Source organism: Mesoplodon bidens (genome assembly GCF_964165515.1).
Source record: "Mesoplodon bidens genome assembly, chromosome: 8".
Classification (NCBI taxonomy): Eukaryota; Metazoa; Chordata; class Mammalia; order Artiodactyla; family Ziphiidae; genus Mesoplodon; species Mesoplodon bidens.
This window is the reverse complement of record NC_138165.1, coordinates 113,353,522-113,370,260: the sequence shown is the minus strand read 5'-3', so window position 1 is coordinate 113,370,260 and position 16,739 is coordinate 113,353,522. Positions and strand designations below refer to the sequence as shown.

General features: G+C 61.5%; 1 protein-coding gene across 12 annotated transcripts in view; it reads right to left on the bottom strand.

Moving 5' to 3' along the window:
• CROCC2 (ciliary rootlet coiled-coil, rootletin family member 2) overlaps nt 1–16,739 on the bottom strand; it is a 61,979-nt gene that overhangs the window by 12,591 nt on the left and 32,649 nt on the right. For all 12 annotated transcript variants that reach the window (XR_014016503.1, XM_081242475.1, XM_081242469.1 and 9 more), the window contains 9 exons: nt 15,700–15,893; nt 12,478–12,605; nt 11,812–11,981; nt 11,032–11,208; nt 8,276–8,389; nt 5,167–5,310; nt 1,861–2,057; nt 1,091–1,250; nt 17–184 (listed from right to left, as the gene is read on the bottom strand). Coding sequence is in view for 11 of the 12 variants with exons in the window: in XM_081242475.1 (XP_081098601.1) it covers nt 17–184; nt 1,091–1,250; nt 1,861–2,057; nt 5,167–5,310; nt 8,276–8,389; nt 11,032–11,208; nt 11,812–11,981; nt 12,478–12,605; nt 15,700–15,893 (1,452 nt within the window). In the remaining variant the exon portion in view is untranslated. The remainder of the gene's footprint in view (nt 1–16; nt 185–1,090; nt 1,251–1,860; nt 2,058–5,166; nt 5,311–8,275; nt 8,390–11,031; nt 11,209–11,811; nt 11,982–12,477; nt 12,606–15,699; nt 15,894–16,739) is intronic.

Here is a 16,739-nt window from a genome sequence, read left to right as displayed (position 1 = left end):
GCTGCTGGGCTCCTACCTCCCTCTGCGAGCCCTCTCTGGCTGCCTGTGCCTTGGCCGCCAGCCTCTGCAGCTCCAGCGCCCCCTGCTGGCTCTGCTGCTGCTGCTGCGCACCCTGTGCGCCCCGGACCTGCATCCGGCACAGCTCCTGGCTCTTCCTCTGGTTCTCGGCCTCCAGTGACATCACCTGGGTGTGTGGGGTCTACACTGATGGGGTCGCCTGGGCCTCTGTGCCAGGAGGGCGGGGGGGCTGGGGGGGCCTCCCTGACCTCTGCCTCTGCTCACATGGCCCGGGAGGGAGCCTCCCTCCCAGGCAGCAGACTGCACTCGGGGAGGCTAAGGCCAAGTCCAGTTCCAGCCTAGGGTCTGTGCCATGCCCCCCGCAAGACCAGGACCAGGCCCTTGGAGCTGACTCTCTCGGCCACTCCACACCCCCTCCTGTTGTCTCGTCTCTGGGGCCAGGACACTCTGTGGAGCCCAGAGACGTGAAAAATGCTGGTGCAGAGGCCATTCGAGCGAGGAAGGGTGCCTGTGCCCGTCCCTACAGTAGACAGTTCACCAACAAATTTGTCTGCAGAAGTCTGGCAAAACTGGGTGTGCACACTTTGAAGGGCGGTCTAGGGCCCTCCTGGGTGGGCTGAGACCAAGGTGGTCAGTGTTAAGTGGCCGTGACCTCGGACGCCAAGACTAAAGGGTGAAGCAGTACCCATCTGTTCACCCTGAGCCCTGAGGCGGCCGTGATGGGAAGAACCCAGGCCACTCGGGGCCACGGGAGCTGCCCACTCCGTCCCCCCGACAGCCAGCATCAGCCACCGGACACCTGAGAAGCCGTGCTGGGAGAGCCCCACCATCGGTCCCTCTGTGGAGTGGAGTCTCCTCGGCGTGGCGCCCTGGCTGCCCTCCTGGCCCTCAGAGTCCACGGGCGTCCGAATGATTGTTTTAAGCCAGTAGGTGTGGGGCTTGTCCTTGTGCCCCACAGGCAGACCCAACCCAGACCCTGTGAGTCTAAGCAGGGCCCTTCTGCTGTGGCTCCAAGTCTGGGGAGTGGGGGGGACGCTCCTGGAGGGGTGTGGGCTCCAGGGCGGCCCCTCACCTGTCTGCGTAGCTCCTGGAGCTGCCGGTGGGCATCTGCCCGTGACTGCTCTGCCCCCTGCAGAAGGGCCCGCAGCTCGCCGGCCTCCTTCTGAGCCGCTGCCCGGGCCTCCTCCAGGACCAGCACCTTCTGTGCCTTCTCCTCCTTGGAACGCTGAAAGCTGAGCAGAGGGTCACAACCTCGGGCCGGGGAGCTCCCCTGGGGCTCCGGCATCCCCCGAGGTGATGGTCCTGGCCACCCGGCAGGCCGCCCGCCTCACTCCAGCCAGACACTCCCCACATCCGATTCGAGTGTCCCGAAGCCCAGCCTCCTGGGGCACACCTCTGTCTGGGTCCGACTGCCCAGCTGGCCGGGCCCCTTGCCGTGTCTCAGCCCCTCTCCCCACTCCCCTCCCTCTAGCCACACCCCCAGAGACCCAGTGTCCAGCACCCCCGGCACATCTGCTGCTCCCCGGGGAGGGCCACAGCTCCGGCCAGTCTGTCCTGCCTCTGGTAGGCATCCCGGAGCCACTGACCAGGTCCTTGGCCTCCCTCTGCTCCCCAGCCCTGGGCCGTCTCCTTCTGGCCACCTGGGGCCTGTCTTGCCTGCTGAACGGAACTTCCTGAGGGTGAGGACAGGCCTGGCGGCATCCCAGCCTCCACCTCCTGTGCCAGCACCGTAGACCCTTTGGACGGGCAGCTGGCACCCTGGGTCCGCTTGGTGTGTCCACTTCACCATCATCTGGCCCAGCTCAATAGGACCAGGGCTGCTCTGTGGGGCGGCCGCCCTACCTGGCCTTCTCCTGCTCGACTCTGTGGAGGGTGACCCGCAGCATGTTCTTCTCTCGGGCCTCGTCCTCCAGCGCCCGGCAGGCGTCCCGGGCCTCCCTGTGCAGCCTCTCCCGGCTCTCCTCACTGCCCTGCAGCTCCCGGTGCAGGGCGGCCAGCCCCTCCTGGGCCTCGTCCAGCTGTGCCCGCAGCCTCTCCGCCTGGGGAGGAGTGTGTGTCTCTAGGGGCCAGCTGGGGGCCACGGGCCAGGGTCAGCTGTGGCCTCCGGCTCTGCTCTGGCAGCGCCAGTGCCCCCCCGACCCCGGCCCCGGGTCGTCCAGTGCTCGAAGGAGAAGCAGGCAGCCTGGCTTTGCCCACGCCGCTGGGGCTGCAGGATGGCCCACGGGGGCCCATCCCAGAGCCCTGGCAGGGGACACCCTGGCCCTTCCTGACCCTGGTGCTGCCCTGGGCTCCCTCCCTGGACCCTGGGGACGTTCGTCACCGGTCAGCAGGGCCTGTGTGGGACACAGCTCCACCCACACATCTGCACTGTCTCCACCTGTGTCCCTCGGGCTGGCTCCTCCCTTCAATAAGGGTGTGGCCCCCGGGCCACCGCCCACCCTGGTGTGGAGAGCAGCCTCAGCAGCCCAGGCTCCTGAGCCCTGCAAGGCCGTGGGCACGTCTACTGCCTCAGGCCTCGGCTCCCTCTCGGTGAGGGAGGGAGTCGGGAGGCCAGGTCTCTGGGCGGCGGCGCCCTCAGCGTCCTCTGGCCGCAGCAGGGCCGCTCGGACCGGGCTGTCACTGTCACAGGAGCACGGTTCAAGGTGCCCGCCACAGAATCGAAGGCCTCCTAAACCCCAGGGGTGAGGGCAGCAGAGGCCCCAGGGTGGGAAGGCTGTGGAGCCAGTGGGGACCTCAGGGCCCAGCAACCCGGACCCTGGCCTCAGGCCACTCCACACCTCTGTGAGCTGACCCGAGGAGGGGGAAGAGGCTGCAGGTGTGTCCTTGTCCCCTGCCAGACCTGCTCCGGGTCCAGAGGGGGACTCCCACCGCGCTGGAGCCGGAACCTGTGTCATCCCCTGCTCCGGGGCCCTCCTCACCCCCTGGCTTCTGGGCAGGGCCTGCGGGCTCCATGGTTTTGTGGGGCTGAGAGCCGAGCTGAAGCGTCAGTGGCGGTCAGGGTTCCTAAGCGCTCTGGGACACGAGCTGCCTCAGGGCCCCCGGGGCTCACCCTCTGGTGGGAGGTGCTGGAGGGAGTGCAGACCCCCGGGAAGGGGCAGCTCAGCCCGACGTGCGGGCTCTGGGGCTCGGCTGGGACCCCTGGTCTCCCCACCGACCACCACCGGCGCACTCTGGAGAAGGCGTGCCCCAGAGGAGGAGGTGGAGGAAGCCGGCGGGGGAAGCCACAAAAACAGAGACATGTCCAGGCGCTGGTTTGCCAGAGCGAGCCCCACTTTGCTGGCTGTTTCAGCGGGACACTGTCCAGGCCCCTGGCCGGCCTGGCTCCCGCGTCCGCTGGCTGTTATTGTTGTTCTGTTTTTGGGAAGGGCCCCCCTCCGCCCCCCTCCCGCCCCCCACATGTGGGAGCCACAACTGTGCAGAGCATTTTCCGCCGAGCTCAGCAGAAATCCACCCCGAAGGTCAAGGACCAGCAAAAGGGCCTATCCGTCATAAAAGAAGCTGTTTTCATTTCCCAGGGCCGAGGAGATGAAAACAAGCAAAACAAACGTGGGGGAGCCCCCCTGCCCCGCCCCCCGCCTCATGAGAACAACCGGCCCTTTTACAGGAATTTTACAGCCAAATCTCTTAATGTGATTATAATAATTATTTCTTTACTAGAAATTGTATAAACAGACTCTTTTGAAATCTCCTGCAGGGAGGTGACCCGAGCGCTCTGCATGGAGGAGGGAAAGCAGGGGAGGGGCTGCTGAGGGGCCCTGGCTTGTGTGTGCGTGTTCACGTGTGTGCATGCATGTGCAAGCACACACGTGTGTATGCACACAGCATGCGTGTGTGGTGTGTGCGTCTGCACACACCTATGTGCAGACATGCGTGCCCACATGTCCGTTCACACGCATGTGTCATGCTCATACGTGTGAGTACACTCGGAGTCACATGTGCTGCTTGTTGCACATATGTGGTGCCCATATGTGTTTGCATGTGTGAGTGCTGTGTCCACGCATGAGTGCATGTGTGTGCACGGTCACTCTGTGTGCACGTGTGTGCATGGGGGTGTGGTCTCCATGTGCACAGGCGGTGTATGTATTGCGTGTGATACACACACACACACGCACACACGCGCGTGTGGACCTCAGGCACGGCTGTGAGAGGCCTGGACGTTCCTCCAGTTTAAAGGCTGTGAAAGTGTTATGGTTTCCATGGTGACTCCGGGCCAGCCTGGCGCCTGGGAGGGTCCTCTGGGCTCCGTCTCTCTGCCATTGTTCCCCTTGCCCCCCTCACCCGCCCCAGCCTCCCCGTCACCCCGTCCCCATTCTGGGGCCCCTCTCCTTCCTGGGGGCGGCCAATCGGGGAACTTGAACTTCCCACGAGGCATTGCTTTCTCCCTTCACCCACCAGCACAAACGTGCCCCCCTCTCCCCGGCTCCTCCCCCTGCCGCCCCCAGTTTTAAACTCTCATTCTGCTTCCCCGTGTGGTCGCTGACCGGGCCTGACTTCGAAATCTGTTGAAAGGAGACCTTTCTCTTTGGGGGCCAAAGTAAACAGGCTGTCATGTTCAATCACGCTCTCGCCCTCTCCTGGCCCGGCTCGGGGGGCTGGGGGAGGGCCCGGCCCCTCTCCTCACTCTGCTGGCCGCTCCCCCGCCCGCCTGCCAGCCTTGGCGCCCGGCCCGGGGAGTGCATGAGGTCGCCGGGCCCCGGGGCCCCTCCCCCCGCCCCAATCCCTGTGCCCGCCTGCCCGCCCCCTCCCGGCATCCCCACGTCCCATCAAATCCCCTTCAGAAACACCTCCCCAGCCTGCCCCCCGCCGAGCTCCGCTCGCCCAGGCGCAACCTGACCCCCACCCCGGCATACCTCACAAGGCTCTGGGGGCCCTGCACCAGCCTCTGGGCCCTGGTGGCGCCCGCGCGAGGCTGCCCCGGGACACCCCACTCACTCTGCGTGTCTCCCCCTGCCCAGGGAGGCCTCGCCCCCCCAGGGCCTGGTCTGGTGGCATCCAGGCCTCACGCTGTGTGCGGGCCGCACCCGCTCAGCAGCGTCTCGCCTGGGCTCTCCCCACGGCTTGTTGGAAGGTGGGTCCTGGATGCAGGTGCCCTCCTACCCCTCAGGTCACACCTTCCTCGCAGGGGCCCCCCTTCTCACCCTGCCTCACCTCTCTCCAGGCGCTGCTCCGCTGGGCGGCCATCTCCCGGAGCCTCTTGCCCAGAGCCCTGGCCTCCCTCTGATGGGCCGAGACGGCATCCTCAAAGTGGGCCTGCAGGGCCTTCAGGTCTGCGGTCGTGGCGCTGATGGTGGCCTGGGGGGAGCAGCAAACCAGCCGCAGTGTCAAGCGCGCCTGGCAATAGGCTCAGGCCCCCACGGGCAGCCACACGCGGTCCTGGGCCAGGCGGGCAGCCCGCTCGGGCCACATAAGGTGGGCCTGGGGCTCTGGAGGACCACGGTCAATGCCACCAGTGCCGGTTCCTGAGGGTCCCAGTGGTGAGGGGGGCGGGGCAGAGGCCCCGGGGGTTGGGGGGGAGCTCCCCATGGGAAGGGCTGACTCTGCCCCCTGAACTTTCAAGGAGGCGGGTGGATTGGGGGACGCCCCCAGGCTCTAAGTGTGTGAGTGCCCATGACACGCCCGGGAGGGGTCGGGGGCTCTGCCTGCACCCCTTGGGCAGGGGTCGTCCCTGTTCGGACACGCGGCTACGCTCCGAACTTGGATGTCCATTCGGGCGGGACTCAGCTTGGCCTGAATCTGCTTTCCTGTGGCCACAGCACCCAAGACGCTCCTCTAGTGCTAACCGAGGGGCACCTGGAGCAGGGGGACCTCTGGGCCACAGGCTTGGCCATGGCGGTGCGCGAACCCCTCCTGTCCATGAACGAGGACACCACCTGCTTACCCTGAGCCCGAGGCCCAGCCCGGCCTCCTGGCCAGGACACACCCCCGCCACCCGGCCCGGGGTGGTCTGGGCCCCGAGGGGCAGTTTCCTCCGCAGGGCAAGGGACAGAGCTGGCTTTGTGCTCCCGTGAGGCCTGGAGCCCTGCTGCCCCCCGCTGGGTCTCCGGGAGACACCCTTCCCCCACCTCCCCAATTCACAGGCCACTGCCTGAGGGATCTGGCAGGCCGGGGCTCTATCAGGCCAAGCCTCCTGTTCTCGGGGAAGGAACCTCGCTGGTGCCACCTCTGTTCCTGGCCCCTGCTGTCCATCTCCACTGAGAAGTGTCACCTTGGACGGCCAGGTCTGGCTGTGCCCCCAGGACAGCCCTAGCGAGGCTGCAGTGAGTGCTTGGTGTGGCCAAGGTGGGGTGCGAGTGGAAGGACTGCCTCTTCGGGGTCATGAACTGCAGGGCAAAGCCGGGAGCCCCTCCACCTACGGGGGGCTTGCTCGTAGGTCACCCCACAACTGGTGTTTCTTGGCTGGCCTTTCTCCCCACCCTCCCCTCTCAGTGGGTTTTAATTTCCGTTTTCCAAGCCGAGGTGGCAAAAGAACCCTTAATGAGCTCCCGGAAGAGCCCAGCTGGCGGGCAGGCCCCCCACCCCACCCCCCAGCCCATCCAGCAGGAGACTCAGAGCCAGCGCTAGGGAAGACTCCCAGAGAGGCCCCTCTGCAAGCCGGGGCCTCCGCTCCCGGGTCTTGGGGTCTTTCCTGGCCCCCTGACCACAGGGTGGGCCGAGGGAGCAGCTAGGGGTGGTCGGGGAAAGGAGGCCCCAGCCCCATGGGGCTCCCACGCCCCTCGCGGCTGTGCCCACGGAGGGGCCATCCGGCCTCCGGGGTGGGACGGAGCAGGGCGGGGGCTCCAGGGAGAGAGGCTCTTAGGCAACACCTTCCCGGGTGCCAGGAGCTGCCCGGACTGCTCTGCTAGTGACCCGGGGGTCCGGGTCGCTGCATCAGGAGGGGGTGAGGAAACACCCTGGCAGCCAACTCCCAATTGCAACACTCCTTCCCTTGCCCAGCGCCCCTCCCCCCACTGCCCGCTAGCTCGAAACAAACTGCCTGGACTCCCCAGGCCTGCCATCTGGGCGTCCTGCCCTCTTCCAGGTCCCCGTGCGGTCACTGAGCACGGCCCCGCTTGTGGGGTCAGAGGGTCGCCACCCAGCCCTGCAGCCTGCGTTCCACCCACTCACTTGTTCATGGACTCACTGAATCATTAATGCAACACCAGGGGAGCATCTAACCCCGCACCCTTGGGGCTGGGGACACACCAGGGACTGGGGTGAAAAATGAAGGTGGGCAGGCTGGAAGGACAAAGGCAGGGGGCAGAGGAGACATGGCGCTGGCCCAGCTGAGCCGACTGGGTGCGGCTGGAGTCCTGAGCAGCAGGGTCCGGCCCTGCCCTCGACCACCCCCACTACCCGCGGGGGACTGCGTCCCCCGACCTCACCATGAGCCATCCCCCCGGCCCCCTCCCCCGTGAGCAGCAGGGCCCTGGCCTCTGTGTCACCCACCCAGGGCCTGGCACCACTCCGTAAACAGGCCGAGGCTACCCTGCCAGTGACCGCAGCGGTGCCCAGCCCCGCCCGTGGGGTGGGCACAGGACTCCAGCGTTGCCACCCCTACTCCCCGGAGTCTTAGTTGCTCTTGCCTGCCCTGTCTCCCCCAGACGTGGGCTCCTGAAGAGGAGTCAGGAGCCCCAGGTGACTCCAGCTGGCTGCCCACAGTGGCCTCTATGCACGTGTGGGCCTCTGTCCACTGGCCCAGGGTGAGCGGCTACCTGCTGGGGTCTCTTCTGGCCCCTTGGTGGATGCCTCCCTCCGGCTCTGCTGGGGATTCCCTATGGGATCCTTTCCGGTGAGCGTTTGCCTCAGTTACAACGCCGGCCTACCCGCTGGGTTTCTCCTTTGGGAGGGGCCTCTCCAGAAAGTCAGCCCCAAGAGGCCCTCGGAGTCTCCTACAGCTATGCTGTGCCACAGGCAGCTGAAGTCAGACAGGGAAAGCCAGGGTCTGGGGGGCTGGCGGGCATAAGCCTGGGTCTGCCCCCTCTGTTGCTGGTGCCAGGCCCTCCCCTCTCTGGCTTCTGCCCAGTGGCACAAGGGTGACTGGCCTGCTGTCCCCCACCCCTGTCCCAACCCATCGCCTTTGCTTCCCGCAGAGACACCGTTCCCTCCCAGCAGGGGATCTGGAGATCCCTGGGGGAAACGGAGGCTCGGGTGGGTTGGGTGTAGGGGATGCATCCCTGGGACCAGGCAGGCAGGGGGCGCCTCTGGGGGTCTGCCGCCCCCGCTGGGCTGTGCAGGCGGCCAGGCCAGGTGTCTCGTTCCGGCTGGGGTGCGGGCTCACCTCGGCTTGCTCCTGCCGGCCCTGGGCCTCCTGCTGCACCAGCTCCAGCTCCCACGTGGCCCTGGACAGCTCCTCCCTCAGCTGGCTGGCCTCCGCTTCTCTCAGAGACAGGGCCTGGGCGACAGGGGCGGGGTGCTCGTGAGAGGGCTGGGGGGCTCTGAGGAGAGGCTCAGCAGAATTCTGGGTGCCACGGCCCTGCCAGGACGTAGGTTCTGGGAGGAGGAGCCCCTCAGAGGCAGCTGCATCCTGAGGGGGTGGGTCCAGCTTCCCAGCCTGCACTCAGGCAGCTCCCCTACCCCACCGAGGGTGCCCTTCCCCTCCCACCTGCATCTGTCCAATACCTGCTCTTTCCCAACGCAGGTCAGGGGGCTTCACGGGCCACCTCCTCCCTGGAGCCCTCCACCCGCTCTGGGCACAGAGCAGGAACCGCTAGGGGTCCCTAGCCCCCCCGAGTGCTCCGCGTCACTGAGGGTGAGGAGTGCGTGTGAGCCCCCAGAGATGCTGCATTTCACCCACCAGGCCCGAGGTGGGAGGGACCCCTGCTCTGTCATCAGGCTGTGGGGTGGCAGAGATTTGGCAATGCCCGTCAGTCACAAATGCACATCCTCTCCATGCCAGGCCCACTGGGGAGGGCAGCCTGGAGATGTGCATGACCTACGCTCGGGGTCTCCGATGAGTATTTATAATGTTAGTTATAATGGCAACAAGACTCCCACCGAAGGGAGGCCAACAGAACAAAGGGGGGTCCCTGCACACGTCAGGGCGTCATGCAGCCATCGAGCTCTGAACACAGTGTGCAAAGACCCCAGATCTGCTGATCCTGAGAAGAGAAAGGCCCAGAACATTGTGTGTCCTCTTCCTCCTTGTGCTACAGAGGCGGGCGTAAGAGTGTGTATTCCCACTTGCTGGCCTGTGCACAGCAGTCTCTGGGAGGAGGTTTGTAACAAAGAGTGTGTCTACTTTTTGCCCTGGGGGAGCCTCTAAACTCCCGGAATTTCACAGGTGAGGGTTGTCTGTTATTTGTGGACCCTGGGGCCACATCTGAGCTTGTGCTAACACGGTGGTCAGAACCCTGGGGCAGTGAGCCGCTGAGATCAGCCTGACCACCCAGCCTCTGGGAGGGGGCTGGACCCCGAGTTTAGTCCATCACACCCACACAAGGAAACCCCAATAAAACCCTGGAGCTTACCGGCTGGTAAACACCCTAATGTTTCAGTGGGTGACCTGCCCTGGCTCTGTGGAGAGAGAGCCCGTCCCTGTGTCTCTCCACTGGGCTCGTCCTGGCCTTTGTCCTTTACAATAAAACTAGTTGCAAGTGTAATGCTTCCTGGAGTTCTGTGAGTCACCCTAGTGAACAGTTGAAACCGGGGCTCTGCCCTCCCCGGACATTCGTATGATGCTCTTCCTCTACCACAGCCTCCTGACCCTCCTTCAAGCCCCACCCTCGACATGCCGTCCTCACTTTCAGGAAGCAGGAGAGCGGAGTGGCCAAGGACGCGGTCCCCACTGCCCAGCAGGTGTACCGTGCCACCCTGGGCAAGTTATTCAACGTCTGTGAATCTCTGTTTCCCACCAGTCAAAGGGGGCCGATAAGAGCGTGCACCTCTCAGCATTGTGAGAATCAAACTAGAGATGCAGAGTCTGACAGTAAACCTTGGTTATTCCTGCTACTGTAACTCTTCTCCCGCAATCTGTAGCTTGTACCAACATCTGAGAGTCCTGTCACAGTGTGACAACCCACATGAATGTGTTTACTTGTCTGTTCCATTCACTCAACAGTGCATGCTTCAGGGTGGCACGGAATACTGGAACAGCCTGGACTCAGAGGGTAGCTTTTACCTGCCCAGTGTCTGAATTCCAACAGCCTATGGAATGGGAGGCTGGTCGGGTGGGTGGCTGATGGATGGACACACTGATAGCTGGCTGGCTGGCTGATCAGATGGATGGAGGGATAATCAGACACATGGATAATCAGTGGATATGGATGGGCAGCTGAGTGTGTGGACAGAGGGAAGGATCTTTAAGTGAATGGATGGATGACTGGTTGAGTGAGTGGTTGAATAGATGGATGGTCAGGTGAGTCAATGGATAGTTGTGTGGATGGATAGTTGGATGGATGTTTAAGCAAGTTGATGGCTAGATTTATGGTCAGGTGTGTGAATGGCCTATTGGGTATGTTAATAGATGGCTATGTATGTGGGTAGACAGCTGGGTGTGTGAATAAAGGATGGATATTCAAGTGAACGGATGGATGATGGACAAGGCAGTGGAGGGACAGTGAATTGCATGGATGTATAAATGGGCAGGTAGTTTAGTGGGCAGATGGATGAATGGTTGGATGGATGGATGGATGGATGGATGAGTGGTTATGTGGATGGATGGACAGATGGTTGGATGGGTAGATGGATGGATGTATAGATGGACAGATGGTTGGATGGGTGCATGGTTGGATGGACAGATGGATGGACGGGTGGATAGATGAATGGGTATATGGATGGATGAACAAATGGTTGGACTGGTGGATGGATGGATGGATGGATGGGTGGATGGGTGGTTGGGTGGATGGATGGATAGGTGGATGGATGGATGGGTGGATGGTAGGTGGGTGAATGTCTGTCCACCAGGGCTGCTGTGGAAGATCAAAGCTGCAATAACAGTGACGTGGAAAGGTTGCCCCCCACACCCTCTTGCAGGGTCGCAGAAGGCACAGGGAGCAGACATGAGAACTCCCCACTGCCTCGTTGTTCGCCCATCACCTGCTGCATCTCATGTTCCAGCTGAAGGAGACTCTCATCCCGCTCATGCTTCAGGCTCTGAATTTCCTCCTTCAGAGCCTCCCTCTTGGCTGCACTTTTTGCCACCAGCTCCTTCTCCTGTTCCAGCCTGCGTGCTGCCACTGCCTTCTCCTCTGTCAGAGACAGACTCAGGGTCTCCTGGGCCGAGGAAAAGGGACAGGCTGTGAAGACTCACAGGTCAGGACTCGTAAGACCAGCAGGCGCCTGTGTTCCTGAGTGACACTGGGTTCATGGGACGTCAGGGCAGGACAGGTGCCCAGGGACTATCCAGTCCAGCCAGCCTCACGCCGACACCTCACATGCAGTGACATGCGCTGCAAAGGGCTCTCTGGGCTCCAGCGGCCACCCCCCCACTCAAGTCACAGCTCAGAAACCTTTCCTGAGCCTCCACAGAGCACCAGGCACCCTGACATGCAAAGTGTGTAAGGACGTGTTACTTGAGGCCTTTGGGCCTGTGACCAGTGGGACATCTCAGAGGAGGTCAGAGCTCCGTCCAGGTGTGGGCCCTCAGAGCGCGGCCAGGTCAGCCGATGCCTGTGGGCGCCTCTTCCGTGAGGGACAGGGCCCCGGCTGCCCACGTGCACTGTCAAGGGTCCTCCGGCCCAACCTCAGTGTGGTCTGGGCACCCCTGTCACCCGGCTGGTCTCCTGGGCCCCTCCCCAAGTGCCTGCCATCCCTGGGGACACGGTAGACTCCCGAGAAGCGACCGGGCAGCTGGGGGCTGGTCCCAGGGAGGCAGACCTTCTCCCTCTGGAGCCGGGCTAGATCCTTGAGGTGGGCCAGCGCCTGGCTCTCCAGGGCCAACTGCGTGTCCTGCTCCTGCTGTACCACCTGCTGCAAGAGCCGCCCCACGTCCCCCTGCAGCTTCATCTCCTGGACCTCCCAGGTGCTCTTCAGCTGCTCCATTTGCACTGTGAAGGGACAGGCGCATCCGACACCCGCCGTGGGGCCCTCCCTCACCCCCACCTCATCCCCCGGAGCACCCTGCTGCCCTGTAAGTCCCTGTGGAGTGGCAGCCCCCAGCTCTGAGGATACAGCCCAAGCCAGCGGGACAGAGCCCCCCAGGCACCACTGCAGGCACGTGTCCTGATCCCAGCCCGTGCTGGGCAGCCCGCACGCTGCAGGGTGGGCTGAGCAGGGACAGGAACACAGGGGGTGGGACCGGGGGCTGCCACGCTGACCCTGTGGCCACAGCCCATTCTGAGCCTCGGGCCAGCGCTGGCAGCAGCGCCCAACCATCACAGAGAGTAGTGGCACAAGTCATTCAGACACATGAGCTCTAGGCTGTGTTTGGGCCCCTTTGGGGGCCAGGGAGTGGGAGCAGCGCATCAGGGGACGAGCTCATCTAAGGGGTCCTTCTGGGGCTGATCTGGGGACAGGAGCAGAGGGGGCCCGTCTGTGGAGCACCTTGCAGGGCCTGCCGGGCCAGCCTCGCACTCTGGGCCTCTCCCTCCAGCTGCTCCTGCTGTGACGCCAGCTGTGACGCCAGCTGTTGGGCCTCAAAGAGGCTGTTCTTCAGGGAGTCTCTCTCGGCCCTGCAGAGAGTCATCAAACAACAGGCGAGTCACTCACGCTGGCGGAGGATCCTGCCAACGAGGGACAGCGTGGAGCCCATTTGCTAGGACGGTGTCCGTCAAGGCTGGGATAATAAATCAGAAAGCAAACAGAGGACAGCTCATTCATCTTAAATCTCTAAGAACAAATTGGACCCTGCATAAAAAATGTTCCAGAAAGCTAAAATGCAAAAACAAAACAAATAGATAACAACTAAGCAACTCAGAACTGTAAAAATAGTAGAAAAAGAATCCAGAGGGGTATTTTATAATCTTAAGCAAGACACAAAAGCCAGAAGACAAAAATAAGGAGGCCAACAGATCTGAATACACTGAAAGAGAGGGAGACGGAATCTTTTGTGCAGAAAAGATTCCACAAACCAAGTCAAAAGACAAGGGACAGACTTGGAGAAAATATTTGCACTAAATATGCAAAGGGTGAATATCCGCCACATAAAAGGAGCTCCTACCAATCAGTGACAGAAAGCGTCTGATCCTACAGAAAAATGAGAACAATGACTGTTATTCACAAAGAAAACACAAATGGTGAATAAACATAAGAAACTCACTAGTCCTCAAGGGGGTTCAAATCACAACTATTATGGTTATCGATTACGTGTCACATTAGCAAGAGCTTAAAATAACCATCATATCTAGTGTTGGCAAGGGTGTGAGGATGACTTTCTCTGGTGGAGGGGGGACTGGGAAATTTCAGAACGTAAAGCGTGCATATCTTTGGGCCAGCAATCCCACTTCTAGGGGTCAGTTCTTCAGAAATACACATGAACCAATGGAGCAGCGCAGGGATGTTCCCCGTAGCTTCACACAGGGCATCAATCAGACTCAGCCTCAATGCCATGAAATGCTGGAATGTTTCAGAAACTACGGGGCACCTCGTCAGCTGCTAAGACAATGAAGACATTCTCTTAAAGAGTCACTCTGAGAAGCAGCCTCCAGAGCGGAACTCGCGCAGCACAGATTCCCCCGCATGAAGAAGCCGCCTCTGCATCTGGGCACAGACGCAGCCCTTCAGAAAGTGCCTGGGGTGAACAAGGTGACTCACAGCGGCGCCCGCTTCTGGGGAGGGTGATGACATGGGCTGCATCTCTGACAGTGAATCCATCAGTCACCAGCCAGCCAAGGAGCGTGTGCTCTGTCCAGTGCTGGGTGATGTACGGTGAAAAAAACAACCAACCAACCAACGAGGACACACCACAAACACTCAACACAGATACCCACATGAAGACACAGACAGCCGATGCACAGCCCCAAACGGCTCGGTGGATCAGGGAGGGCCACGGGCCATGGGGGACCTTGCTGAGCCCGTCCCGGCCCCGCCACAGTCTCCCTCGGGCCCCCTGCACACGGCTGCCGCCAGTGTCAGAGTGGGGTGTTGTCAGCACCTTCCGGGGCGCCCTGGTGTCTGCAGAGCCCAGGAACCTCACTCCTCTGATATCCCGTCCCCCCTCCAGTCCCTACCCTCTTAAGCACCCCACATGTTCCCCACTCTCCAAGTCTGGACGGCTCTCCCCAGCTTTCTGTGCCCACCCGGTCCCCTCTGAGGGAAGTGACCTGTGCCAGTCCTGGACACTCTAAGGATGTGTCCAGTCTGTCCCTCCACCAGAGCCCGGGAGCATCTCACTTCCTTGAAGGAGGCCCGGCACCACCAGCAAGGGTGCGTGGGGTACAGGTCGGGACCCCAGTCCATCTCGCTGGAGCCTGAGAACTAAAAGAGGTCCACGGCACTGCAGCCTTGTCAGGGCCTGGGACTGGGGGCCGGAGGACCTTGAAACCTGGGCTCCTCGGTCATCAGGAGAAGCGAGCCATGTCCCGTGCCGCCCTATCACCAGAAGCTCAGACTGGTCCCTGCGAAGTGCTGTTTAATGGGTGTGGGACTCCGTCTGGGAGCTGCAGGGCCTCCATGCACAGAGGCCCTGGGCCCAGTGCTGAGGCTGGGGGAGGGTCCCCTGACCAGGGCCCATGATCTGGGCAGCAAATGCTGGTGGGAGGAAAGAGGCCCCCTCCCCTGTCCTCTGAGCACTGGTGGGGCCTGGGACAGGGCCAGGAGTGGGGTCTTGGGACCCTCTGCTGCCAGCCACCAGGAGGAGACTTCATCGGGCTTCCTGCTCCAATTTGTGCCCACACTTTCCTTGGGAGGAGAGGTCTTCTGTGAAGAAGCTCGAGGACCTGGGTCTCTAAGTTTCCTCATGGCCCCCAGTTCTGGAATTTCGGGACGAACTCTTTCTACAAAAAGACTTCGATGTTCCTGAGAAGGGTACAAGGTGCAGAAAGCCACCAGCTTTTGGATGTCCTTAGGGGCCACAGGCCAGCTCAGCTCACCAGGCAACAGCTGGCAGGGCACCCTGTTCTCACCTACAGTGTCTGTTCCAGGTCTCCTGGAATTGGCCCCGATGGTCTTCAAGGTTCACCCCCACCCCCAGCCTCGTGGTTCCCTGGGGCTGCCACCACCTTGGCTCCAGGGGTAGTCATGGGGCCCCAGCCTGCATGTCGGAGCCCTGCGACGCCCAGGATCTCCTCAAGGATGTCAAGCAGCTCAAGACGGCTGTGGGCAGTGGCTCTCAGGCCTCATGGGGAGAAGGGTGCTCTGTGTCTGCTGGAGGAGGAGCTGGGCATGGCCGCTGGCCATCTTGCCAGCTCTCACCCCGAGCCTGCCCAGGAATGAAGTCTCCTTAGAGTTGAGCCACGCTGATGGGGGAAAGGCAGGCTGTTGAGGGCACCACAGGAGCGCCTGGATCCAGCCTTGCCTGAAGCAGTGTGTACCCTGAACTGCTCAGATCCATGAACAGGACATTCCACACCTTTTCTTCTGCTGGTCTGAGATGGGCCAGTGCAGCCATCTATCTCAGGAAAACTGTCCTAGGAAGGCTCTTGCTGCATTCACCTCTTCTAGGTGCTCTCTGACCCCACGGGCACTGTTTGCCCCTCCCTTACAGCCTCTCTCCCATGTAGACATACCTGCCCTGCCTTGCAGTTGCTGAGTGACTGCCCATCCCTGCCACACCACAGGCTCCCTGAGGTCAAGGCCACATGAACATTCCCTGCTGACCCCAGGTACCTGAGGTCAGCTGCCTCCTCAGCTGTGAGCTGGCTGTGCCTCTCCAGGGCCTCCTGCTTGGCCAGCAGCTGGGCCTGTTCTTCAGACAAAGCCTCCTTCTCCTGCAGGGCCCTCTGGAGAGCGTCCATGTGGGCCTCCTGGTCTTGCAGGCTCTGGGCCAGCTGCTCTTCCAGGGCCTGCTTCTTGCATGTGACCTAGGGGAGGGGGAGGGGAAAGTCCAGCAGAGAGAGTGGAAGTGTGAGGAGGGGCCTCTCAAGGGAAAAAAAGGACTTCAGAAAAAGTGGTTTCATGCAGAACGGCATGGAGGGAAGAGTGGAGGAGCAGGGTGGCTATGAGACATATTGGACCCTTGGTGCATGTGTGTTTTCACAGCAGAGGGACCTCCACTCCTGTCACCATGATGGAGAAGTTATTGAACTGAGCACCCCCAGGTGGGACCCAGCTGCCAATCTAAATGGTAACCTCTGTTGGGCCACAAGTTTCTGGGGGCAGGAGACATGGCACAGAAATGCAAAGAAGGTGACAGTGGAACAGATTGTTGCAGACTAACACCTCCACCAAGAACGTCATAAAAATCTAGACAAAACCTATCACAGGAATCTGTAAAAGGCCTCAGAGAGCTGTCAAGGCAGCTGGGACTGAAGGAGCCAAGATCTTGGAGGAAAGGGAAGCACAGGAGTGAGCCCACCACTCAGCATCTCTTCTCTCCTCAGAGCATGTGCTGACTTAAAAGTCTGGGCTGAGGAATTGAGAAGCCAGGGAGAGCTTCTGGCAGTACTGTGACCTTAGGACTACAAAAACTCGAGTTTACAGATATCAAAGCGGAAGGGTCCTGATAAACATCCCAGGTTTCTAGTTGTATTCGCAGGAGGGCTTCATCCTAGTAGTGGTGGTGAATCAGAATAGACTCTCCCTCAAAAAAATGAAGCTCAGGTTTGAATCACCTCAATCCTAGATTATGGTGATCGTCTACCTTCACTACCTGCCAGAATCAAAAGTAAATCCTCCTTAGAAGAAGAATAGCATCATCAAGATCCTCA